The 26136-nt window shown below is 38.4% G+C and overlaps 1 protein-coding gene and 1 long non-coding RNA gene across 2 annotated transcripts in view; one reads left to right on the top strand and one right to left on the bottom strand.

Annotated features, from left to right (window-relative positions):
* Positions 1-11482: 11482 nt before the first annotated feature.
* Mphosph6 (M-phase phosphoprotein 6) lies at positions 11483-21298 on the bottom strand. Its single transcript, XM_004842785.4, has 5 exons — positions 21146-21298; positions 18033-18145; positions 15350-15440; positions 12600-12697; positions 11483-12201 (listed from the first exon to the last, which is right to left on the bottom strand). The coding sequence occupies exons 1-5, from the start codon at positions 21242-21244 to the stop codon at positions 12069-12071; spliced, it is 534 nt and encodes a 177-aa protein (XP_004842842.1). The 5' UTR covers positions 21245-21298; the 3' UTR covers positions 11483-12068.
* LOC147830586 (uncharacterized) overlaps positions 21281-26136 on the top strand; it is an 80862-nt gene continuing 76006 nt past the window's right edge. Inside the window, exons 1-2 of the long non-coding RNA XR_015450405.1 lie at positions 21281-21382; positions 25400-25454. This is a non-coding gene — a long non-coding RNA (uncharacterized LOC147830586). The remainder of the gene's footprint in view (positions 21383-25399; positions 25455-26136) is intronic.

The following is a 26136-nucleotide window of genomic DNA, read 5'->3' as shown; positions in this document are numbered from 1 at the left end:
ATGAACTAAAACCAGCAACAACAATTCTTTTAGTAAGCTGACAGATCTGTGAGATAAAAGAGACCTGTAAGGTGAAGATTTGGCCTAACATTTTACAAGGCTCCTGACATTGTTAAAACCCTCCCTCAACTTCAAGTCATTCTCTTTATTGTCCTCTTAGGTTCAGGGAAGAAAAGAAAACCTTTCATTCTTTTTCTTTTTTCTTTTTAAGAATGAAAATATTTGTTCTTTATCAAGGAAATGAGTGAGTTAGCATATATTTAAATTTTATACTGTTGATTTAATAAGAATTTGAATTTTTGATTTAATATGAATTAGAATTTTTTCAGTAAGACAGTACTAATTCTAACACTTTAATAAAATCAATAAGTTTCTGACATGCATAATTCATATTCAACAGAGCTTTTCTTAGCCTCATAATTATTATTTCCTTCCATGGTTGCAATCATTGGCATCTAGTTAGTGGCTTTCTTGGTTTTTGCAGTCTCTTTATCTATGAGAAATAAGCTCAGAGAGACTTCAGGTATTTTCTTAGTTTTCTTCTTTTGCTCCCAGCTATAAACATTGGAACTCTCAAGTTTCTGATTTGAAAATGACTGGCTACCAGTCCACAGGTTTTGAGGATGTTTTCAAGTCCCCACCTCCCCCAGGTGGCTCTTCCTCATTATGGGGCTAGAAGCTTTCAACTTACTTTCTCTTACCACTGAGACTTCTGATCCAGTGCTTTCCTGTTCAGTTTTTGCTGGAAGGCCTCAGCTGCTTCTGCCACCTTTGCTACTGATGACAGAAGCAACCCCAGCCTCGTACACCTGGCCATTATGGATTGTAACTTCTCCAAATCCAGATGTCAACTTGCCCAGAATCAAAGGGATAGATGCCATCATCTGTTGAACAATTCTCCTATATTCGACTACAATGTTACCATTATTTTGTATAAAGATGAGCCAACCTGTTACAACATACTAGGATTACTCTCTTTCCTTGAAATTATCTCTAGCAATATCTGCACTGTAGCTTATCCCATATTGCTGATTTATCTTGTCCAGTTTGGAGTAATGTTTTCCTTCCCCCAAGCCTTGTCATTCAACCCACAGAAGGGAGGGAGGGATTTCATGGGGTTTCATAAAAAGCTTCCCAAACTCACCAGTAGTAACAGAAATGCAATGAAAATAGCAGTGAAATGTGACATCTCCCACACCTAAGATGGGAGACATTTTAAAGCCTGTGTTTCAGTTATTTCTTTCTATGTAACCCACTTCCATGACACTCACTGACTATTCCCCTAAGGTCCTTGGAATCCAGTTATATATAGCAAAGAAGGTCTTGAAGGCCACATGCATACATTGTCCTGACATCTCCAGAAATGTTCTTAGAGCTGCATACTTGGCTTTGAGGATTTACTTCAACATTTTCCCAGAGACCAAAAAGTCTAGATTTGATCTTTGCACTTTCTTACTTTGAGGAACTTTGCTTGCTAGAAAATCAACTACCTGGAATTTCAAACTTTTCCTTAAATTCTAATAAAATACTGCATAGTTCCTTTTTTATTTACTTTCTCTTTCTATCTCTGTCTCTCTCTTTCTCCCTCTCTCCTTCTCTCTTTCTCCCTCTCTTTTGCATTTTCCCATAAACATTCAGAAAAGCCATTTGTCATTTTTAACATTCTGCCTGGGAATTTTCCTAGCCTAATCTTTCTTATCAGGTGAAGTCAACTTCAGAGTCGATTTCTGGGAATCATCAGCCTCAAATGCGTTGTATCTCCTGCTCCACAGAGGAATCAGAGCTGGTGCCAAGATTCAGTCAGAGGGAACAGTGTGTCCCAGACTACTAATGTCCTGACTCTGATCTCCTGGGGAAAATACTGACATTCAGTCCACAACTCTTGAGCCTGGAATAGAAGACTTTGATTTTGTGAATATATGCCTTTAGACAGAAAGAAAACATTGAAGTATGGAAAACCTTTGAGGAATCCAATATTTATTAGATGAATTCATAGAAGAGAGCCACTATAGAAAATGTTTTTCATTCAATTCATTATTATCTGTTAAACACCTAACTTTTACAAAACACTGCCTGAGGAACTTGGGGTTGGACCCAGACAAGGAGTAAAGCATAATTATTGCTTTTCAAATAGGATAATATTTTATAGACTATGATCTACATGAAATTATAATGACAAATAGCTATGTTCCAGATGTGCCTTCATTAGAATCACATCTACAATCTTTCTTAACATCACTAATATTGAGAATATCCTATGCATAAAAACACTTGTGTCTAAAACTGGTTGTTAATGTGAAATTAACACACAGCATTTGTAAAATCTCAATGTACAAAAAGGAAATATTAAAAATACCAGCTAGAAAAAAAAAATACCAGCTAGAACAATATGATTTGAAAGATTCTGTTTGGAAAAAAAATCAAGGTCTTATGGGGCCAAGTGGTTTCATATCTGTTTCCCTGTTGCATTCTTTTCCTTTGCCCTATAGTGTGATATGAGAAAGAGAGTAGGCTTTGTAGTCAGTAGATCTGGGTTCAAATCCTGACCCTATGATTTAAAAGCTGTGTGGTGTATTGAATGTCTCTGTACCTCTCTTTCTCTTTTTTTTTGGTACCAGGGATCGAACTTGGGTCTTTCCGCTTTTGAGGCAGGCGGTGGAACCAAACCACTGAGCTAAATCCCAGGCCCCTGTACCTCTCTTTCTTCATGGGCAAAATGGAGATAGTACTTTACATCCCCAACCTGTTCTCCTGTGCCTGACCCAGTGTCAGACTTCAGTATCTGTTAAACAAAATGCATGATGACAGGAATGTTCTTGACATTTAATGACAAATCTCCTTAGCATGGCTGTCACAGTGGCTGCTCTTGGGGGACACCTATCAGAGCAACTGCTTTCTCCATCTGTGTTTTCCTCCAGTTCACATCTTGACCCCACCATCATCTGTTCCCTTCCTAATTAAACACCTGAAATGAGCTCAGACAGCCAAGTGTGGCTTTGTATATCACCCTTCTGGTGTACCACAGGGCTTCTGCTTCTATGGACTCCAGAATACAATCTGTGGGTGGAACTAGCCTTATTTCTATGCTATTGTCCATTTTTGATTTGCAGCCATCCCAATGCCTCAGTAAGGTGAAATGAGACTCTGAAAGGGGGTAGAGATGAATGATAGCATCCAGATGGGGTGTTATATTTAATGACATAACCATCAGTGACAATGCTTACAGCAGAGGTCAGAGTATTGGGGGTGGGGACCTTGCATGACTAGGCAAAGAGGGGGAGATGTTACACAAAGTCTACCAATATTCATTAGATTGTCATCTTCATTGCCTGAATAGTCTAATTTGATCCTGCTACAGTTTTGCAACAATGTAGGGTCACCCCTGCAGGTTTTTCTTTCATTCAGGTGATGCAGATGGGAGAGATACTAGTAAGCAATGCCTTCCAGATCAAATATACCTTAAAGCAAACCTATGTGTGTGGAACAAGGACAGATACTAGCAAAAGAGTTAGGAGCATGCTGCTACGTGGAATGTTCAGCTTTAACCCAGAAGGGATTGAAGACTGTTTTTGATGAGGCTATCACAGCCATTTTAACTCCAAAGAAACATACAGTTAAAAAAAAGAATAGGATCAAGATGTATAAACTGTTGTTTGATTATGTGAAAAACAACTTCAGTGGCCAAGAAAACTGTCAATTTCTCTCAGAAAGCATATGAAATGCTACAGCAATACCCAGACCTCTTGTAATAAAGCAGTTTCAAACTTGAAAGAAAACAAAAACCTGTCCTAAGAATTCTATAAAGTTCATTAAGAATGTTCCTTAGAGGTCTAAGAAACAGCAAACAGAATCTGAAGCCACAATCTATTATAAATACTTTATTTCAACTAGAAGGTATAATCTCTCAGGGTTTCCATAGTTTAAAAAGCTACAATCACAACATGTTGAAACTACATTAAAAAACAAAAAACAACAACAGTGCTGTAAATGGAACTGCTTGGCTTTGACGATATACATTTCCGCACAGCCCTTACAGAATCTGCACAAAGAAATATCTTCTCCTTTTGCTCCAGTTAATTGTTCTTGTATGTAAGTTGCTTTCTGTTTCAGTTATCCAGAGTGGTGAAATAACAAGGCCAGCCACGTAGCCAAAGGTTGCTCCAAGTGTACAGGAGATGGGCCATACCTGAAGAGAGAATGTGTGAGATCAAAAGTGAACAAACGTTTATTATTACCTGAGCACAAGTTAAATGTAAACTAAATATTTCTATATTAAAGCTTAATATGCTTTCTTAAAGAATGCCAAAAGTATCCCAGTCTCCTAGGGCAGAGAAGCTCAGCTGGTCCCAGCACCTGGAAGGAAGCTCTCTGCCTCCATTCCAGGCTCCTAGGGCAGAGAAGCTCAGTGAGTCCCAGAACCCAGAAGGAAGCTCCCCCACTGCCATCCCAGGCTCCTAGAGCAGAGAAGCTGAGCTGGTCCCAGAACCCAGAAGGAAGCTCCCTGCCTCCATCCCAAGCTCCTAGGGCAGAGAAGGTGAGCCGCGTGGGCGCCAGAAGCACTCCCTCCCATGGAAACGAGAAGACACATAAACAAGCCTCAAAAACAGACTTCTGGATCACCTACACCAACCCCAAAGGGAAACGAGATGGAACAATCTGATACTCAACCACCTGGACTCTCTGAACTGACAACAAAAGAGGATCTGGGAAAAATGAAATCAGAAATAATTACTCACATAACAGCAAAGATTTTGCTCATGGTGCAAGACATGATTAATAAATCTAGAGAGGACACAGATAAAAAAATAGAGAATCTGAGGAATATGATGGAATCCCAACATAGGAAACAAAGGGAATCCATAAAACAGGTGCAAACAGATTTCCAGGAGATTAAAAACTCCATCGAAAGTCTGCACAGCAGAATGAACCAATGTGAAGATAGAATTCCACATATAGAAGATAAGATTGCAATTAGTGAGGAGGAAAAGAAAAATTGCTTTAAAATTGTAAGGGAACATGAGAAATCAATCCAGCACCTGCTAGACGATGCAAAGAAGAATAACATAAGACTGATTGGAGTCAATGAAGAAACAGGAGAGAGTGCAGATGACATTAAAAAAACTGTTCACAGAAATGATGGCAGAAAACTTCCCAAGCAGGGGAAAAGAACTTGACATACAGATAAGTGAGGCATATAGATAGGACTCCAGCTAGCCTTAATCAAAAAAAATCTACACATAGGCATATAATAGTTAGGATTCCAGAAATTCAACAGAAGAACAAAATTCTGCAAGCAGTGAGAGAAAAGAAACAAATCACATACAAAGGAAAGCCCATCAGAATCACAGCAGACTTCTCAATGCAAACCCTCAAGGCAAGAAGGCTTGGAGTGATGTATTCCAAGCCCTAAAGGAAAACAGCCTCTAACCCAGATTGATGTACCCTGCAAAACTATCTTTCAAAATTGATGGAGAAATAAGATACTTTCATGATAAAGAGCACCTCAGGAACTTCATGATACCAAACCAGCACTCCAAAAAATTTTAGACAATACCCTAGGAAAAGACAATGAGGATCACAACCCCAGGAAACCCAGCAGAATGAATCCATTGGGTGTGACAAATTAAATGCAAAGGGGGAGAATCCAACAAAAAGAAAAAGTCATGACAAGGCTTTTAAAACTTTAAACTTCATCTCCCTAATGAGTGTATAATTCAATCTTCTTATTGTACTGATTAGTATTTTTCTGATTCTAGAGTTGCACACCATTCCTTGTGCTATACTAGCTATTTATCATCTTCTTATGTCTACATTTTAATTGGGTTGTTTATTAATGAGCTGTAAGAGATCTTTATATATTCTGCTCATAGGTTATATGCATTGGAAATATGGTCTGTTTAAGGCCTACTTTTCATTTTAATGATGTCATTTAAAGTTCTAAATTTTGATGGAATCTCATTTATCAGTTTTTTTCTTTTATACATCATGTCTTTTGTATCCTAGGTAGTTCTTGCCTACCCTGAATTCATAAATATTTTCCCTTATAATTTCTTCTTAAAGTTTTATACTTTTAGGCTTTCTTATTTAGGTTCATAGATCCCTTCAAGTTATTTACATGTATGGAAAAAAAGGGTTGAGGTTAATTTTTTATATATGGATACCAGGTGTTCTAGTGCTGTTTGCTGAAAACACTATCTCTTCCTTGGCTCTTGAATCGAGTTTATATTCTATAAAATGCTAATGTTAAATAATCTTTCAAAACTCAGTGGACCATATATGTGTGGTTCTATTTCTAGATTCTCTGTTTTATTCCAATGATCTATATGTCTTTCCTTACACCAACACTGGCTTGATTACTGTAGCTTTAGAAGAAGTCTTAAAATTAGGTACTAAACATCTTCCAGCACTGTTTGTTTTTTTTCTTTTTAACTTTTCTAGGTCCTTTGTACTCCTACATAACTTTTAAATTTCAATATCCAATTCTTCATTTATAGCAAGTATACACAGACCTGAATTTTTATATGTACCTTGTGTTTTCTAATCCTGCTAAATTCAAGTATGAGTTCTAGGGGCTCCTAGAGATTTCTTAGTATTTTCTCTGTAGATGATCATTTCATTTACATATAAAGATTTTGCTTCTACCTTGCCAATCCTACCCTAATTGTGTCATTTTATTGCCAGACTATTTTGGTTGGGCCTAGGTTTCAAAGTTTAATGGACAGATAAAGAGTAAGCATATCTGTCCTTGTTCCCCACCTTAAGGAGAAAGCATTGGATCTTCTCTATTCATATAAAGCATTCTTGCTGGAAGTATGGAGTACATGTCTTTAATCTGTTGAGAAGTTTCTGTTCTACTTCTAGTCTCCTGATTGCTTTTACCATGAACAGCTGTAGAATTTAGTCTGATACTTTTTCTCCAACTAGTGACAGCATCATTTGGCTTTTTCCTGTCCTCTGTTAAAACAATGACTTTTGGGGGTGGATCTTCCAATGCTGAACCAACACTGCCATCCCTATAACAAAACCACTTTCTACATCCTGCCAGGTCTGACTTCCAATAGTTTGTTTTGTTACACAAATTTCTATCCATGTTCCTACTTTTTTCTTCTATTATCTTTATCCAGTTTTAGGATTAGCACAATGTTGAGTTCCTAAAATGAGGGGAGAAGTGTTCCTTTTTTCTGCTTTAATTTTTTAATATAATTTATCAGTTAAAATGTTTATGAGCCTGCTGTTGTCATATGGGTAGGTTTTCAAGCTAGGAATATACTTTATTTAATAGGTGCTATTCAAATTTTATATTTCCTCCAGAGTTAGTTTCATTAATTTATCTTCTAAGTTACTTCTTAGAAGTTGTCAAATTTATTTCAAAAAAGATTTTTGTAATATGCTTTCTATATCCTTTTAAATTCTGTAAAATCTGTGGTAATGTCTCCTAGATCTTAATATTGTAATTTTAAAAATGTATAACTGATATTGTGTAACAGGAAGAAAAGGTCTAAAAGAGCAGGGGAATTGAGAGGGGTAGGGGAAGGGAAAAAAGGGAAAGGAAAAAATATGAGAAGAGCAAAAAAATGGAAACAAGGTCTTTGCAAATAGGGAAGGGTGGAGGGTTTGAAGGGAGGGCAAGGGAAGGGGAAAATAAATAAGAACCAAGATACTCGTGTAAAGGTACAAGATCCCAATGATGAATGTAACTGTATTTTATACTAAAAATGTACCAATAAACTTAATGGGGAAAAAAAAGAATTCCAAAAGTGTAATAAGGTCATAGCTGCATTTATCGTCAACACTAAAAATGTACATTTTAATTAATGTGCATTAAACTGTAACAAGGCTTCTGACAATTGTAGATTTAGTTTGATGTTCCCCAAATCGCATAAGATACAGGATAAATTACAAATTAAAATTTTGGGTCAGACTTTGCCATAATCATGGACTCAGTTTAGCTCTATGAATTAGCTGGTAATTTAAAAAAACTCCCACATTGGCTGTGTACATCAAAGGATGAGAACCGTGTATACTGACCAAAACACAAGAGAATGTTGATTTATGTTAAAGAGGCAAGACCTAGCATCTAAACGTTACATGGAATTTAAAACAGAGCAGCTGCTTCTGTAATAAAACTGTTGACACCTTTTAGATACAGATATTGCAACTATAACAGAAATTATAGAACCACAATTTATGTACGCATTCAGAATGTAAGTTAAACAGAATACCAATGGCTTCCAAATACCTATTCTCTCCAGTTGTATTACATTCACAATATTCCATTAAGCCAGAAGTAGATAATGTTGATTTAATTAATCCCGGGGCAGTACATATGTGTGTCCCAAGGTGAAAGACTCTGCTTAAAAAAAAAATTGGAAACATTTTTCATGTTTATCTGTAAAGCTTATGTGGTACTGGAGCCATTTCTTATCATCATCTGAGGAAACAGGCCTTAGGAGTGTGTTAGAGGTGAACATTCTTAATAACTGGTCCTGTTACCTAATCAACTTTCTTTGTTTGGTCTGCTGTGGATCTGCCATGTTCCAGATGCCGCACAACAGGTAGTAGTGCTAGACAAAGTAGTGCACCTAATGCAGTTTAGAGATGCATAATCTAATCCATAATTTCCCCTAGCCTTCCTTGCATTTAACTTGTTGCCTAAATTATGATTTGTTTTTGGTAGGCTTCTGTTAGTTTTTATGATTTGTACTTACAGCTGTGTGTATTGCACAGATTGGGTAATGGAAAACTAAACATTTATATTTGAAAATGACAGCCTTAAATGCTTATATCAGTCACAAATCTAGGATGTACTGTCTTTGTATGTGAGCTTTGTAGAGATTTTTAAAAATACAAGCATCATCTTCCCCATTGAAGAGTGGAAAGTCTACTGGATAACTAGTCAGAAGCTTTCTCTCAGAACTGGACATTGGGTATCTTCCTTCTCTCAAGAAATGGTGGTTCACGTTATCATGGCCTTATGTATGATAAAATGGAATCTTCTGTAACTTTCTCATTTAATTGTGGTCTATTTTTAGGTAGACTTGAAGGAATTATATAAATCAATTAACATATTATCTGAGTTGTCCAACACATGGTATAAAGGAATTAAGACAGTAAAGTATTATACATTTCCTAGGTGCCTTTGGGAATTTGATGGGGATTTTTTTTTTTCTAATTTACATCTTTGAAACCCTTTACACTTGGTTTACTAGGCAATGAAAATTAAAATCTAGAATTTGTCCTGCCCTAAGAGATGGATTAGGAATCTGGAAACACAAACTGGTGTCACCTGCTTCTTGACTGGGCCTCAGTTTCCTCACCTTAAAATACGGAAGGTAGAAGAGACGACGATCTCCAGTGTCTCTCCCATTTATCAGTTCTTAGTGTCTTCTTTCCTGATCACAGTAATCATCGTTGGATACCACCTTCTCAAGATGTTAAGGATCATGTACATAGACTTTCAGAACTCTAAGTGAAGATGATTGTATCATCTGAACCTGAGGTGCCTTAGGTGCTCTACTGGACTTGATGGGGTTTGGAGTTTCCCATTGCTTATTCAGAGCTTTTTAATTGCTTTATTTAGTGTTTCTTTTTGCAAAATCCTTCCTGCTACTTAAACTAAAAACCAAAGATTTGTTTTCTATTTATAAGCAGATTGTAGAAAATACTTCCAGAGACATGTTTTTTCATTAAAGGCTTAGGTTTTAATAGAAATTCAGATGAATCTCTGGAATGACTCTTTCAAACTAGTGAACTATTTGGGAAACAAAATACATTTCAAAAATACTTTATTTCCATGAATTTTGCTAGTAAATGCAAATATATTGCTTCTAATAAGGTCATGTATGAAAGAACTTAGAAGAGATTTGTAGTTAATCTGTTTTTGCATACAGTGAATTAGTTTTAAAGTTCTTAAAAATAATTTTAGGGACTCCCTAAAATCTTATTTAATACTTTGCTAATTTACACCCTTATTTTATCTCTATAGGTACATTTTAGGTTACCCATGTTGAAAAATATTTCCAGTAAGTAGAGCTTGAATTAATGGTATTTGTCATGAATTATCTTAGAGACTGCTTCCGTTTGATTTTTTAATTATCTTAAATACCAAATTAAATGCTGATTTGTTGGTTGTTGCTTTTAAAGTGAAAAGAAAGTATGTGCAACTGCTGGTTTTTTTCTGGAAGTGGCCCCTCACAGGCTGTAGTTATTAAATTTCATTCTCCCCTACACATTCCATGTTTCCTCTTCCCGAAGCTTCTCTGGGTTTATACCTGGTAGGGCATCCCAAAACTTCATTGCCTCAAGGGTCTAAATCATTCCCCTGTGAGATTGCTTTCCTTTAAAATGTTATTAGAAAAAATGTTATTAGACATGAAGTGCTAAAAATGCTCTGGCACATTCCCTGGGTTCCACGTACAGCTCCCTCACCCGCTGTGTGGGAACGGCACAGATGGTCCTTTGTTGCCAGATCACTTGCACCAGCCAAGAGGGTAAACTCCTTTACTGATTGGTTTAGTGGTAAAATGACCAGATGGCCTCAATTTCTGTTTTAATGGGCCTATTGTTGTATCACCTGGTGGGAGGACTCCTTGCCTGGGAAGCCACCAAGGGATGCAGGGAGCAAATCAGATCAATCTGAGTACAGTGGGAAGAGTCTTTCCCTCTAACTTTGGTTATTACAGACCTCCTTTTTTGACTGGGCAACAGCCCCATGTAGTAGTCACAAAGTCAAAGCATGTATTTTTTTGTTAGAGTGCTGCACTTTATCCAGCACCATGTCTTGAGTCTTCAGCAGGTCACCTCACTATCCTATTATGCCTGCTGTTCCTAGCAATGGTGAATATGGTATGGCCAGGAAACTCCAAAAGCATAAGCCCACCACCTCGTTTCTTTTAATGCAGTGAAACGGGTCTGTCAATCAGAAGTAATGGTGTGCGGATTATTATAAGTCCAACTAGTGGATTGCAGTGCTGATAGGGTATGGGGGAAGGACTTTCAGCTACTGCCCCAAGATGGAGAGAACTAGAGGGCGCACTGTTCTTACCCTCACAATGAAAAAGGATCAGATTCGCTAATTTTATAACTTTTTTCATAACTCTTCAGAGTCGAAGACACAGAGAAACCAAAATAGATTCAGGGAGAGACACATGCACTTCATTTATTTGCTGGGAACAAAATGAAATAAAATCGCTAACTCTCAAAAGTCATCAGTATACATCTTTAGACAGATACACATAACTGCATGTTTCTGTACTTATTTAGAAATGGGGTTAAACCAGAAGATGTTCTGGTCAGTGCTAAATCTATCAGGTTGTTCCATAGGAAACTGATAACTTTTTTGACACATAAAGGTAATTTCTTATGGTTCAAGTTAATATATCTCTATATTCTAAATTTATGCGTAGTTTTAGGAAATACCTGGATAAAATTTATCGTAATGAATTAGACTAAAATTATTACTCGAAAGCATAAGAAAACAAAATATGTGAAAGCAGATGTTTATTGCACAATTTTTAATTAAATGCCTTAAAAACAACAAAACATACTACCCTAAACTGACAATGAACTGGTAGTATACAAATGCTTCAGGCTAGAGGTATGTTTGTTCTGGATGAATTAGTATATAATAAATTCTCATGACATTTGATTCCAAAATGAATGCATGAATTGGATTGACATGATTAATAATTTAAAGCAAAATATAAATGTTAAGGGAAAATGAAACACTGGTATTAATTTGTAGGAGTCAATTCAGTATCAGTGACTGGAGAACTATATATTTTTAAAAAATGTAAGGTCAAAAAATCTTTAGTAAGCAACCCTGTGCCTATGTACAACTGAAGGTCAAGGGCTGGAGTTATATTCCTGATGAATACCATTAGGAAAAGGATGTATAACATCTACCACACATCTGTTTCAAAAACAGCATGTTTCCAAAATTATACATTTCTTTACAAATGAACATTACATATTAGCAACATTAATTAGCAACAGAGACACCATCAGGATAAGTTCCAAAATATGCTGGCTTCACAGGCATCCCTGAGCTGTATTTGAAGGCATCCATTTTAATCTTGGGGCTTTAAGAACATCTTCTTTGTTTTAATTGGTTTTATGTTTCCATTTTCATCTTCTTCATAATTGGCACGGTCTCTCTTCTTGGCAAACTTTTTTCCAATTGTCCCTACCAAAGTCTCATATCTGTTAAGACAACACAAATAAAAAAGTAGGAATCAAATCTTCTCAGGAATATCAAATCACACACAATAAAGAGTAAGACAAATGAAAATTATAATTGATTGAAAAATCTATGAATTTCATTAATAATGTTAATATTCTTTGCTGGTTTTGCTTTTTGGCTTTATCCAAAATAAACTGAGCTATACATTTCTGAATGTATGGCAGCAGCACTGGAGAGGAGCCTCTAACTGCTAGCTTGTCATAGGCATGGATCCATGGCCACAGGAGGAGGCAGACTGCAGTGACCCCTGCCAGGCCACTCATGCTGAAGCTGCAGTAGACTGGGGCATCAGACATGTGCACAGAAGAGCCAGGGTCTGCCATGACAGGCCACAAAGCTGTCCCAAGGCAACAGTTACCTTCTAGCCATTTCTTCATCTGACACATCAAGCTCTACTGTTTCTTCTTCCTCTTGCTCCTCTGCTTTGTTCTTAGAATTCATCTGAAGCATTAATTTCTGAAAAATACACAATGTTGGTCATCAGGGCTAGAAACGGGTGTGAAAGGAACTGGTGTCGATTTTTTTTTTTTTTTTTTTTTTGTACCAGGGATTGAACTTAGGGCCTTGCACTTGCGAGGCAGGCAAGGTGCCACTGAGGTAAATCCCTGGTCCCACTGGTGTCAAATTTATTTGAAGGCAGAGAAACTGAATCTAGAGGACTAGAAAAATTTCTAAAGAGAAACTAGAGAAATTTAGAAAAATTTCTAAAGGATTTCCTGTAATACTTTATACAGACCACCAGTGCTAGCAAAGATCTACTCTGAATCAAAGGAATAGTAAGACAAGGACCCACCAGATTGCATTTAGTGTCAAAAATTTAAATTATATTTTAGAACATAAATCTTACTCTCACTCAGAATTAAGGCGGGTATACCTTAATGAACACAGTCCAGTGAGGGGGAAAAGAAGAAATGAGATTTCCTCTGACTCCTACCTTTGAGCCAAATGTAGAGAGGTGCAATGGTGGGTAGAAATCCTAAATTTGGTGGAGGGGGAGGGAACTGCCAGAACACGATGGAAGCGTAAGCCTGGTGGTGATCTGAAGGATGGAATCTGCATCTCAGGCTCACCCCAAACTTTAGGGTAGAAAATGTATCACACATCATGTCCCCAAGCCACAGGGCTCTCTTCTATCTCTTTCTCACACATTATTAACCTTTTCATTATAGTTATCCTGACATTAAAAAAGAAAAAAGTACAATACCTTCTTTATAGTAAGGGGATGAAGAAGGTAGACAAATGAGAAAACAGTTAGTTTTTGTCACACTGAAAGAATGCAAAACTTTTTCTCAGGGAGGGTACTTAGCAATACAGAATGCTGTGCTTAAGGCCGCCTCCTGACAAGCTCCCACACGAAGCTCTGGGGGCTGCGCTGCCTCTCCCTTCCCACTGTACCGGACATACTCTGGTGGGTGTGTCCACCCAAAACCCAGTTCTTTGTACTAGGTACACTCGTAAGCCTGACTTCTTTTGCCTTCCTTTTCTTCCCATCTAAAGCTTAAAGCAGGTCAAAGCAAAGAAAGTATACATTAAAACAAAACATAGTTAATGTTGGCCTTGTGTAAATGTAACACCTTAGTTACCATGCATACTCCTAAGTCACCACCAAAACCAGCAAAAAACAAAACAAAAAAAAGAAAAAGAAAACTAACCTATCATCTTTAAATAAACCCCGACAATGGGCTTAGTAAATTGTGCTTTCTAGAGGGATCCTAGAGTAGTGGTTCTCGCATGGGAACGATTTTGCCAACTGGGAGATATGAGTCAATGTGTAGTGACTTTTTTGGTTGTCACAATGGGGTGAAGGGGTGTGTGTGGCGCAAGCTAGTGGTATTTAGTGAGTAGAGGGCAGGAGCAAGAGATGCTGCTGATCATCCTGCAATGCTCAGGAAAGATACCACCACAAAGAATGACCTGGCCTCAAATGTCAACAATACTGCCAAGGGTGAGAAACCCTGGCTTAAAGTATACTTATAAAACTAAAGATTTATACCACAAATGTCTATCTGGATGGTCAAGTAGCTGACAGGATGGCTCTTAACACACAGGGTGATCAAAATAAACAATGAATATTTAAAAAAATATAGTAAGAGACTTATTGCCATTAATTCCCCTCAAAATATTTGCTTTCTCTTTAAACACACTCATCCCATTGTTCTTTCCAGTTTAGGGGCAGTTTAGGAAGTCCTCTTTTGTGTACTTACAAGATGTGATCAAAATATGGTGAATGCTGCTGCCGAGAGCCATTCAACAGGAAGGTAAGCTTGTAAAATCACTATGATGTGCCCTTAATCACCTTATTCATCAGAGATCACACTGTGCAACTTCTCGCTCTTCCCCAGTTTCAATGACCACAAAAGGTAAATGTTTTGAATTAATTCAGGAGATTGAGGCAGCCATGACAGTACAACTATAGACACTCATGAAGGAGGACTTCCAGACTGCTTCATAAAGTGGCAAGAATGATGAGGTAAGTGTGTTGCAAATGAGGATGTATCTTGAGGGGGACTAATGGCCATGTGTCTTTTATGACACTAAATTTAAAAAATTTAAACATTCACTGTATTTTTAGATCACACCTAACAAATGTGCTAAATAAAAGTCTGCTTCTCTGTAAACCTACAGCAGGCAATTTTAACCAATAGCTCAGTTGCAAGGTAAATATTCATTTTTTTCAAATGACTTTCCAAAGGATTCACTTAAAAATTTATTTAAAAAACCTGTCTATTAAAAAGTCAAATTACACAGATTTTAAGTAACATTCTTCCATTAGAAAAGATACATTTATAGGTGCCAGAAAATAACTTTTCATAACATCATCATATGAATAAAATCTTTTCATTGCTATGAAAGACTTGAGTTGAGATTCTAACAGAAGTACCGTCAGGGTCTATATGTTGCTGTATTAAACTATCTACTCAATTCTTCCATAAAACTAGACTGCAATGCCTGCAATTTCTTTAAATAGCTATGGCAGTATTTCAAGACTTGTTATTTTTTATATAATGAGGAGAAATGGTACCTGGTGAAGAAAAACCTAAACCTAATTACTGGCAGAAAAAAATTCAATTGGAAAATTCTAAAATTTGAAGCAATTATATTTAATACCTCAACTTCAGGATTAAATCCTCTGAATGACATTCTTCCATACAGAAGATCTTCACATAACAAGAAACTCTGCTCTTCTATTATGAAACTTCTAAATGGGGAAAAAAAATTGTATTAACAGGGTTTTTACTTAAAACAAAGCAGAGGAAGTAAAAATCAAGACTTTGAATGAAAAATCAATCCTACTGGACTCAGCAGGATCAATTACCAATGCAGTAAGATTTCTAACCCACGGTTAGAAATAAAGTTTGATTAATTTGGTCCACAAAGGCATTAGGAGAGAACAGCAAAAGGTGGGTGGCATAGCCTCTTCTAAATACTGCCTAAATATTTACATAAAATGTAAAGACTTAAGTATTCATAATAAACGTGAAGTTTCTAAAGTGAAGAGCATTATCTGAAATTTATACCCATACCCATGTTCTTATTCCACATCCAGAAGAATAACAACAACAACAACAACAACAACAAAGAATCCAGGAGCAGCTTAGGCATCTTTCACAGAGTGTATTGGCTGGAGGTCTGTTAAACACAAAGACTCGCCCCCTCTCTTAATCCAAGAAGAATTTATCGCAAGAACACTGGGAAATTGGAAGAGTAGAACTAGAAAACAGGCAGAAATAAGGCTGGCAAGATGGTGGAATCAAAACCAAAATCAGGCTCCAGAACAGCCTTAGTGAAAACAACACTACTGCTGAGAGGGCTAAAAAAATACTGGACACGTGGGGACCACCGGTTCCCCCGTAAACAGGACATCATCTCCAAAAGATATTGTCTGGAGTCACCAGGTACTGACCCTGAATGCAGGCTGAGCATCTCTGTGACACCCAGCTATAACCCTAAGGCAAGCCAAGAAAGTGAACGCCTGACTCTCTTGGTGGAGGGTGGGCTGTGCAGGTGCCTTTGTAGAGGCTGGGGAACAGCCAGGAACAAAAAAGCCTCTGCTCTCATGGAAGTTATAGTCTAGAGGGTGTGCCAGATAATAAAGAGAACATTTATATCTTACAGTGGATAAAAACAAAGCAGGTTATCCCATTCCAGGGCACCACCATAACTAAGTATAAAACAGGACAAAATATGAGACATAGAGTCATGCAATAAATAATCAAAGCATTGGGCTGGGACATCTGAGAAGAAAACAAAATGAAGTGAGCCCTGCTAATGCACAGCTTTCTGCCTGGAGGAAGTTTCAGCTGTGGAGCAGGGAGAGGGAGAGCAAGCCCAGCTTTGCTGAACTGTAGAGATAAACTGAAGTGTGGAAGTCCACAGGTGGCTGGAATACATGGGTCAAGATGACAAGCAGGGTCACACAAAGGAATTCCCCCCATGGGGTCCCCTTGAGCCTGTAGGTGAATTAACTAAGCTGTGCAGGTGCAGGCGGGTCCACAGCATTGAGAAAAGTAGCTACCAGAGCCTGAGCCCTGCTCTCTGGCTTCCTATATCAAGATGTTACCGCCTCCTCCCACATGTACTGCTCATCATGAGGCCCTTGCCAAATCTCAGCTGAGGGCAAAGCTAAAGCAAGTGTTACATACTTGAGCCTCCAGAACTGAGCTAAAAAGCTTCTTTCTTTTTGAAGTTACCCAGTTTCAGGTACTTCATTATAGTGTCAAAGAAGGGGCTACTATACAAGGAAATGTATGATTACATTCAGAGTCCACTCACATAATCTAGGATAATCTCTCAGCTAAAGATCCTCAGCCACAGCAGCAAAGTCAGTTTTCCCATACGAGGTAACACACACAGGTTCCAGAGAGGACAAAAGTTTAAGTAAAACCATATACCACAGAGCTTACTAAGGTAAGAAAATTATTAAGGAAAAAGGATAAATAGCTTCCAGAAGCATTTAGGCAAACTGATGATGTGAATCCATCACTCCTTCATTCAAAGTTTCTTAAGCACTAGCCAGGCTTGGAAGTTGAAGGAAAACTGTCTATTGTGTTATCCCAGCTTCAGCACTGACTAAGCTGGGTGGCTCTGGGTAAATTACTTTCTGTGAAGCTCCAGCTGCTCAATGGACAGAATGACAGTGGGCAATTTGCTATGAAAATTCAGTAACTAAGGGATGTAAGGGGATAGTCCAGTGTCTGGAACACGCTATCAATTTAGTAAAAGTTTGCTAAATGAATGGTATTAAAAGTAGTAAAAATTGAAAAAAGAAACAAAAAGCTCCTAATCTGCCTTAAGAAGCTCAGCTTAATGAAGAACTCTCTTACTAAAACAAAACTGGAGCAGCCTGATGCACACACTTAATCTTTGGAACTCCATGTAATAGCATATTATAGTTTCGATAGGCCCCCTGCTATTATCAGAGATGCAGAACCTAAATTCCTTTATTCATGTTGAAAAAAGGACAGTGTTATAAATGATGGTCAGGTGCCATTAGTAATGTATTAAATCTATGTATAACTTTTATAAGCTTAATAGTATTTATTTATTTTTGGTACCAGGGATCGAACTCAGGACCTTGCAATTTCAAGGCAGGCACTGGAACCACTGAGTTAAATCCCCAGAACCAAGCCCCCCCGCCCTTTTTTTTAGCTTAATAGTTTTTAGAGAACTATTTGCAAGGCTAATTCAAGAAACTGAACAGAAACTATTTTACGTCATCAGAATTGAGTCAAATTTACAAGGACTCCCTGACTGCCCCAAGCATCACTGATATAAATTCTTATAAACCTACTCTTTCTCTTTAAGCTCTGGCAAATCCAAGTACCAGTGCTCTTCACTAATGATCTTCTTTTCTTCCTCTTCTAGCTGTTTCTTGGTTTCTGAGTCCAGTCCTCTTTGCATGAACTGTCAAAACAAAACAAAGTTAGTGTTACCACTGTTGTTTGCCTTGCATTATTAGTACTAAGGCTGCACCTGGTATATGAAAAGAGCTCAATAAAGGGTCTTCTGAACGTGAATGACCTGGCTTTGCCTTATTCAGACTCTTTCTTAAGACGATTCTCTTGAAATGCAGATGCTTTATTTCATCACTCATATTCTTGGTAAAACACCAGTCCTGCTCAACTGCCCATTTACTTCCCATTTTTTAGTCAAGTAGATATTCTTTATGGTATTCAAATAGCAATATATGTCTGTGTTTGGTACACGTGGAAAGGACAGAACACTCTGTGGATATGAATCAAGGATCTCCAGATTTAGGTAGCAGCAGCTCAATTCTCCTGATACTATAGTATCTCAGAACACATCGTAAAGCTAGTCAATTAATGTCCCTCACAACTGAGGCCCCACAGCAGGATTTGGAAAACTACAACAGTAAGGTTGGATGTTTGCTGCTGAATAGTTTCACTGGAAAACAGTCATGCTCATTCAGTTCTAGGTGGCAATGGCAGAGCTAAAGTAGTTATAACAGATATAGCCTGGCCCATAAGCCTAAAATATTTACTGTCTGATCCTTTACAGAAAAAGTTCATCAAGTCGTACCTTAAGGGGCCAAAAGACACTAAAATCAAATAAACATCTTTACAGCCAATCTATCACACCGGTAAACTTTCCAACTACATCCTTTTTTTCTACTTCCCATCAGGATCAACTTCCACCCTTGAACAGCTGAAGATATCAGTGGAGTTGAAGAGTCCTGAAAATAAGTGAGTCAGGATCAAGGCTCAGTGCTCTCCCATCAGTACTACACTTAGCTCTGGGTGAACAGACACACTGCCTATGATGCTGTGAGTGCAGCTGCTCTGTGTTTCTCCTGTGGACTCCACTCCCTCTGAATACAGCATCTCCTTCTACATGCTTGTAAATTCAATGACTGAAGGTGCTAACACAAATAGAGAACCTGAGTAATCTTTTCCCTATTCTCCTTTGTTTCTAATATCCAGATGAATCTTTCCCCATTCACTTGGGTGGGGATGGACTGTTTTAAATTAGGTTCTTCCTTAACTCCAGAGTCCAGTCTTCAGTCTAAGTAAGCCCTAATCACGTAGCATATTTTCACTTGCCTTATTCTAAGAGCTAAAACTACTGCTAAAATCTTTTCAATGCTTACATGGCCATCTACTCCACTTCTCTGAAATAAATGTGATTATAAACCATTAAACCAAAAGAAAGCTCTCTTCAGTGAAGACTCAGTTTTTGCTAATATGCATAAAAGATTCACAAACTATGTTATGCTAAATCTGCCCCCCTCTCTCATCCTATTCATCCCTAGTTACAGCCTAGCTCAAATCCATTCAAATTTTGTAGTTTTCCTCAAAACATGACTTATACCTTCCTTTTCTTGGAAATTCTGCCACTCTCTACATATGACATCTAACAATTTGCATCTCTCTACAAGTACAGATGATCTCCAAATTAAAATGGTTTGACTTACAAATTTTCAACTTTATGATGATGGGAGAGTCAGTAGTTCAAATTTTGATCTTTTTCTGGGCTAGCCATAGACAATACGTTACTGTCTGGTGATACTAAGGAACCCCGGTGAGCTAGAGTTCCCAGTCAGCTAGGCAATCACCAGGGTAAAGTACCAACACTACAGAATTCGGTGTTGCTACACTATGATGTTCAGTAAGTTAGGTGTATCGAGTGCATTATGATGTTTTTGTTGACTTACAGCGGATCAAAAAGCATCTACAATATTCAGTGACAGGTAGTAGAGAGTAGTAATTAAGATCAGAGTAGTAATTAAGCCTAATTAAATTGTGGGCAGGGGATTTAGCCTGCCTCACAAGCACAAGGTCCTGAGTTTGACCCCGGTACGAAAACAACAACAACAACAACAACAACAAAAAGACTTAATTAAATTGTGTAACTTTAGGCATGTCACTTCTGTTTCAGTTGCCTCAGCTGTCAATAAGAGGTATGATTCAAAGGGTTACTGTATGAATTATGTGGGTTATTACACACAAAACACTTAGAACATATCTGGCATGCTGCAAGGACTGTGAATATTTCCTATTTGTATTATCTAACTTTTAAAGTAGTTGCCCTGTTTTAATTCCTATGTTCATTTTTATCTATTGTCTTTTTTCTTCCACTTTGAAATTATAATTAAGTTGCTTCAATTTCAAATTTAAAACTATTTTGGTTATAGTTGGATGACAACTCACTCTCACTCAACTGTTATACTTTCCTCCATTCTCACCTCAATTACAACCCTCACCAAGATTATCGGAACTCCCAGCTGATCTACAATTTTGTGCTTTGCCTGGCCCTTTTCCAACCAATGTATTCTGCATAGAATAGTCAAATTAATCTTTACAAGTAGGTAACACAGCTAATAAGATTGTTCTCCATGCTCCTCCATTGCTTCCCATGGCTCATACAAAACGAAAAAATCTTTAATCTGGTCTAAAGGTCCCTGCAGGTTGTGCCTACTGCCTACTTTCCTATTCCCTCTTTTTGCTACTTGCCTTCCAAGCACAATTCAGTGTCTTTAGTTCTTGGAAATCTCCATGTTTTTCTTTTCTTTCTTCCATCTCAGACTTAGGAATTCGCTTTTCCTTTAGGACGCTATGCTTGCCATCCTCCCACTTATCTTTAGTCTCTACTTAAGGACCACTTCCCGCAACGGGCCCAACTAAGTTCGCAGAGTCCCAGAGTTTCTGCGCTTGGTTCGCTGTATCTTTATGCCTGTTTACGTGCATGCTGCTAATTCATAATCTGGTTCCAAGTGTGTAATGTTGGGCAGGCACTGAGTGAATGAATGAACGGGAGAAATGGAGGCCTTCCAGGACCACTCTGGTCTCCCTCCTACCCCCGCATGCCCGCCGCCTCGGGCCCAGCCAGATCCAGAGGTCCCTGGGGTCCCTGTCGCCCAGTCCGGCTTTCCCAGAATCCCCACACCTTCATGCGTAGCAAGTTCTTGGACAACTTGGTCTTGTACTCCGCCGCCATGCTGGCTCCAGCCCGGGTCAGCGTTCCGGCACAAGCCCCACTGCGCATGCGTGCTGCCGTGCGTCGGGCGGCGTCATACGTACCGTGCGCCGCCCCGCCTCGCGGCTCCGCCTCTGTGGCTCTCTTCACCACAGAGATGTCTTCTCCAGTCACGTCTGGGACCGCTGGTTTCTCGGAGTAGCTAGGGTAAGGGCGTGGACTACTGACGAGAGGGCGTGAGTGACTTACAGCCAGTGGGCGGACCTCAAAGGTGTGGAGTCTGTGAGGCCCTCAGCCGGGTTCCTCTAGAGGACCAGCAGGGTGTGTGCCTCGGCGTTGGCCTGAGGACCTTTCTTTTCCAGGACCTCCCTTCCATCTGCGCTTCCCTGCCCCAGTCATCCCAGAGAATCTTTCACGTTGTTTCCAGACGTGCAGTCCTCCTGGGCCGTTTACCTAGCGTGCTTTCTAACATGAGTGGCGAGCGCCTTGTATTCCGGGTCGCTCTACAAGCCACAAGTTCACTTTATAGTCACAGTCGCCGGTGAGGCGCTGTTGACATTATACCAACCTCAGAGCCCGGGAGAACGCTATAAAGCCGAGCTGGATTCAGAATGGCTCTTAAACACAGGGCTACAACTACAGTGGAAAACTGGTAGATTCACCTATTCATTGTTTTGTGCGTCTTTGTGTTTGAATATTAAATAGGAAGAAAAGCAAGAAATAGCAAGAGCTATGGGCAGGGGTGTGTGTCAAGATCATAAGGAGACCTTGTTGTAAGCTAAAGAGTTGAAAGAACATTGAGAAGAGGGTAGCTTTATTGTTCAACGCACTAGGTACTGCCTACTGACATTTTTTTGGGAACTATTCACATGTTCTACACTTTGGAAACATCTAGCCTAGTAGCATTTCAGCTTGTACTATATGTCCAAATCAGGAGCTGGATACCTTATCTCATAAAAACCGTGACGAAGGCGCTGGTGTCATGTTTTAGGGAACCTGTCTAGAGGGGATACGAGACCAGCTGGATTAGTGTTAAAGCTGAGATTCAGAAAACATTTTCGATATTAAAAGCCTTACAGTTTTTCCTCAAGAGGAAGTAAGGAGATTATAGTGTGCTAAGTGTTTAGAGAAGCTTATTCACTGGTAATTATGAATGAGACACTGGAGTACAACAATGCATAAAAACACATGACCACCCTTTCTTGGAGCTGACATTTGAGACATAAATAAGTGGGAGTGCCATGGAAGAAAGAGAACAGTGATATGATAGAGTGACTTCTAGGGTTACTTTAGATAAGATGGTCCAGAATGGCCCTTGTTAGATGATAGTGCTAAGGGTTGAATGTTGAGAAAATTCTGTTGTATGAAGAGTTGGAGTTAGAGTGTACTGGGAAGAGGGCATAGTGACTATAAAGGTCCTGAAATGAGAACGAGATAAACGTTTCTGTTTTGCAGAGGTTACCCAGTGGGTACAATACATGTTAACCACATATAGGCTGAACAGTGTCCCTTAAAATTCAGATATTGAAATTGTACCCCTTCCCCACCTCAGAATATGACTGTATTGGGAGATTTAAAGATGCAATTAAGTTAAAATGAAGCCTGTAGGGACAGGGATGTGGCTCAGTGGTGCCGTGCCTACCTGGCAAGTAAGTGCAAGGTCCTGAGTTCAATCCCTGGTACCAAAACAAAAACAACAAAAAAATGAAGCCTGTAGGGTGGACCCTAATCTAGTATGTCTGATATCCTTACTTTTTTTGTGCTTGGGATCAAAATCAGGACCTCATCTATGCTAGACAAATGCTTTACCCCAGACTACCTTCCTAATCCCAGTGTCCTTACAAGAAGAGAAATTTTGAACACACAGATATCAGAGGTGTGTGGACATAAAGGAAAGACCATCTGCATGCCAAGGAAAGAGGTTCCAGGAGAAGTCAAACCTACCAACACCTTGCTTTTAACTGTGAGAAAATAAATACAAGCCATGCATCGTAGGTTTTTTTTTTTTTTGTGTGGCCCTGGTAGACTAACATACTACATAATTAGATTTAGATTACAGTTGTGGTGAGAGTCCTGTAAGAAAAGTGTGAGGTTCATGAGATGGTATAACAGAGGAACCTAAACCATTCTGGCCTGGAAAAGAGGAGTCTCTTCAGTGGTATGACATTTAATGGGAGATCTGAAAGGAGAGGAGTTAGGTTAGGCAAAGACCTTCTAGTCATTCCCATTGTTGTGCTACTATCACTACCATCCATCTATTTTCCAAAACTGAGACTCTGTCCATTAAACAATTACTCCTCGGTCCCTTGCAACTACTATTCTACTTTCTAGTTCTATGAATTTGACTCCTGTTCAGTGTTTTGTAAGAAGTATGTGGAAGCAGAGGTGAAGAAGTGACTCACTCTACCACCTGCATCCAGGAAACTAGGAGGTGACTCTTGAAGGATGAACACACATCTTGTTAGCCCAAGAAAAAACAGCATTCCTGGAAGAAATAAGAGCATATGTAGAATCAGCTAAGGATTCTGTAAGTTCTACTCCTCTGTATAGATCCTCATTTTTATCAGTCTACTTGTATACAGGATTTTGATTTGTTTTCCTGAAACATTGATGTTATCATGTCACTCCCTGAATCCAAAATTTACAATAGCTGTTACTGTTTGAGGGATAAGGGTCAAATTCTTCAACCTGCTATTTAAAATTCTATTTTTATTTGACAATGGAAATACTTAAAATGAATCTCCAAAGACTTTTTCCACCCCTCAAAATGTAATAAATGAGAAGTGATTTAAGAATAATAGTGTAATTTTAACTTTGAATTAAAACTCCCTGACAGAGAAGATAACTCCTTGATCTTTCTGTGCTACTGAATTACAGAACACTGGATAGGTGACATACTCAAAAATGTTTAACCTGCTGTAGTTCTCCAGCCAAAGAAACATTGGAGGAAGAAATATTTTGAATAGATCTTCACACAGTTCTGAGTCATTTCATAATAGAATTTGTTGAAAGTGTGAAAGCCTCCCATTCCTGTCAACTCCTGGATCCATGAAGAAGAAAATTCCTGACTTGTTTCTCTCCTGCAGCTGCACAGTATAATAGGTGCTAGTTAAATGTACCTGCTGAGCATTTGAAATGTGAGTGGTACAACTCAGCAACCAATATTTAATTTTAGCTAATTTAAATTTTAAAGTCACTAAAATATTTTCTGTATTCACAGCTTTGTTGTTTTGAAAGGACCACATTTCACTTTAACCTTTGAAAATTTAGCATCTGAGTTGAGATGTAGTCTAAGTGTGAAATACATACCACATTTCAAAACCTTAGAAGATGGAAAAAATAAAATATCTCAGTATTTTTCATATTGATTATTTGTTGAAGTGATAGTTTGGATGTTTTGTTTGAAATAAACCAATATTAAAATGAATTCATGTGTTTCTGTTTTCTTTTTTAATGTGGTTACATGTGTGGCTTACATTTCTCTCCTTTCTTTCCCTCTGCCTCCCTCTCTTTTCACAGCACAGAATTAAATGCTAGTTTTTGTTCATTTGTTTCCAAGTGCCAGATACTGAAATGACTTATTTTAAAAATTAAGTTTTATTGGAAAAAGATGCTGGGTAGTTAGTAAAATTGATAAGAAGCTTTGAGAACAAGGCTGGGTTCAAAAGACAAGCTGGGACAGCCCATAGTTTTAGAAAGCAGGAATAAAAGTGCCACTGCAAGAATGGATGACACACTGATTTCTCTGCTTAGGACACTTTCAAATTTTCAAAGTCAAAGGAAAAGTCTCCTTTTGTTTTAGTTTAGGATAGGATCTATTTTGCAACCCCAGCAAGACTGTACACAGTAGGGTGAGGTGTTCGTTAAAGAAAAATTGGGTGGTGTTCCTCGAAGAAGAGAGGCACTATAATAGCCAAAGAGCAATGCCAAGGGCAGATATCCACTTAAGGCAAGAAGGAGAATTCTGCTAAGACAGCTTCGGAGGCAAAGAATTGTTTGAGTGACAGATGGGAAATTAATGTCCAACATTAAATCTACTTTTAAAAAATCACAAAATTTATGCCCTTTCTGCTTCCCTGTTTCATTCATTAAACAAGTATTTAATGCCTGTCTATTGTATGCAAATTGTGACTTCAGGCCACCAACCTAAAAGTCTAGTGTAATACATGCCTTCAGTTCTTACATTGAGTTACTTATCCAGTTCTTTCAATTACTTGTTCATAGGTATCTTGGTTAAATCAGAACATTAGTGCTGGAAATGGCCTTACAGGATATCTGGGTAAGTAATTTCTAAACATCAGTAAGTTGTTATGACAGAGTGTCCAGAGGAATGAAAACACCTGAAAGAGAAAACAACAACAGTGCATTTCTAATGATTAGCCAGGATTTGGAGACTATTAAGCGGGGTGACCTAATTATATGTACCAAATTGTATAAACTCAGTCAGTATTCAGTTTTGTTAACTTTCCATTTAGCTCCCTTTTTTCCTGTGCCCCACCCCAAATCATTCCCTTTTCTGTCACTGGATTTATGCCTAAATCTTACAAATTTATGACTCTGATTTATACGCCTATTTTTTCTGCTTTCTGCCTTTTTCTTTAACAAATAGTTTTCAGTATCTCTTATGTTCCTGGACCTGTGGTAGGTGCTGCAGAAACCACCCCTCTTCTCAGGATAAGCCAGAGACAAGACTGTAGGTCCTAAGAACTGTCAATAGAGATAAGGGTTGTAGCAGAGAACCTAATCTGGATTTGGGAAGCTTTGAGAGCCTGGTTTGAAGAAGTGACATCTAAGCAGAGACTTCAAGATGAGTTCTGTGTTTTCCCAATAAAAGGAAAGGGGCAGACAGGTGAAGGATGTTTCAGTCCAATGGAAGAGAGTTTGAGTAATGTCTATTGTATTAGTGACAAGACTGGAGAAGCAAGCTAGGGCCAGGGCTAAAGGCTATGTGTTTGGTAGGA

This window comes from Heterocephalus glaber, unplaced genomic scaffold (genome assembly GCF_053883595.1).
Source record: "Heterocephalus glaber isolate CG9 unplaced genomic scaffold, H.glaber_assembly_v1.0 deba00000071, whole genome shotgun sequence".
Classification (NCBI taxonomy): Eukaryota; Metazoa; Chordata; class Mammalia; order Rodentia; family Bathyergidae; genus Heterocephalus; species Heterocephalus glaber.
Note: the sequence above shows the minus strand (reverse complement) of the source record. Positions and strands in the feature narration are given on the sequence as shown.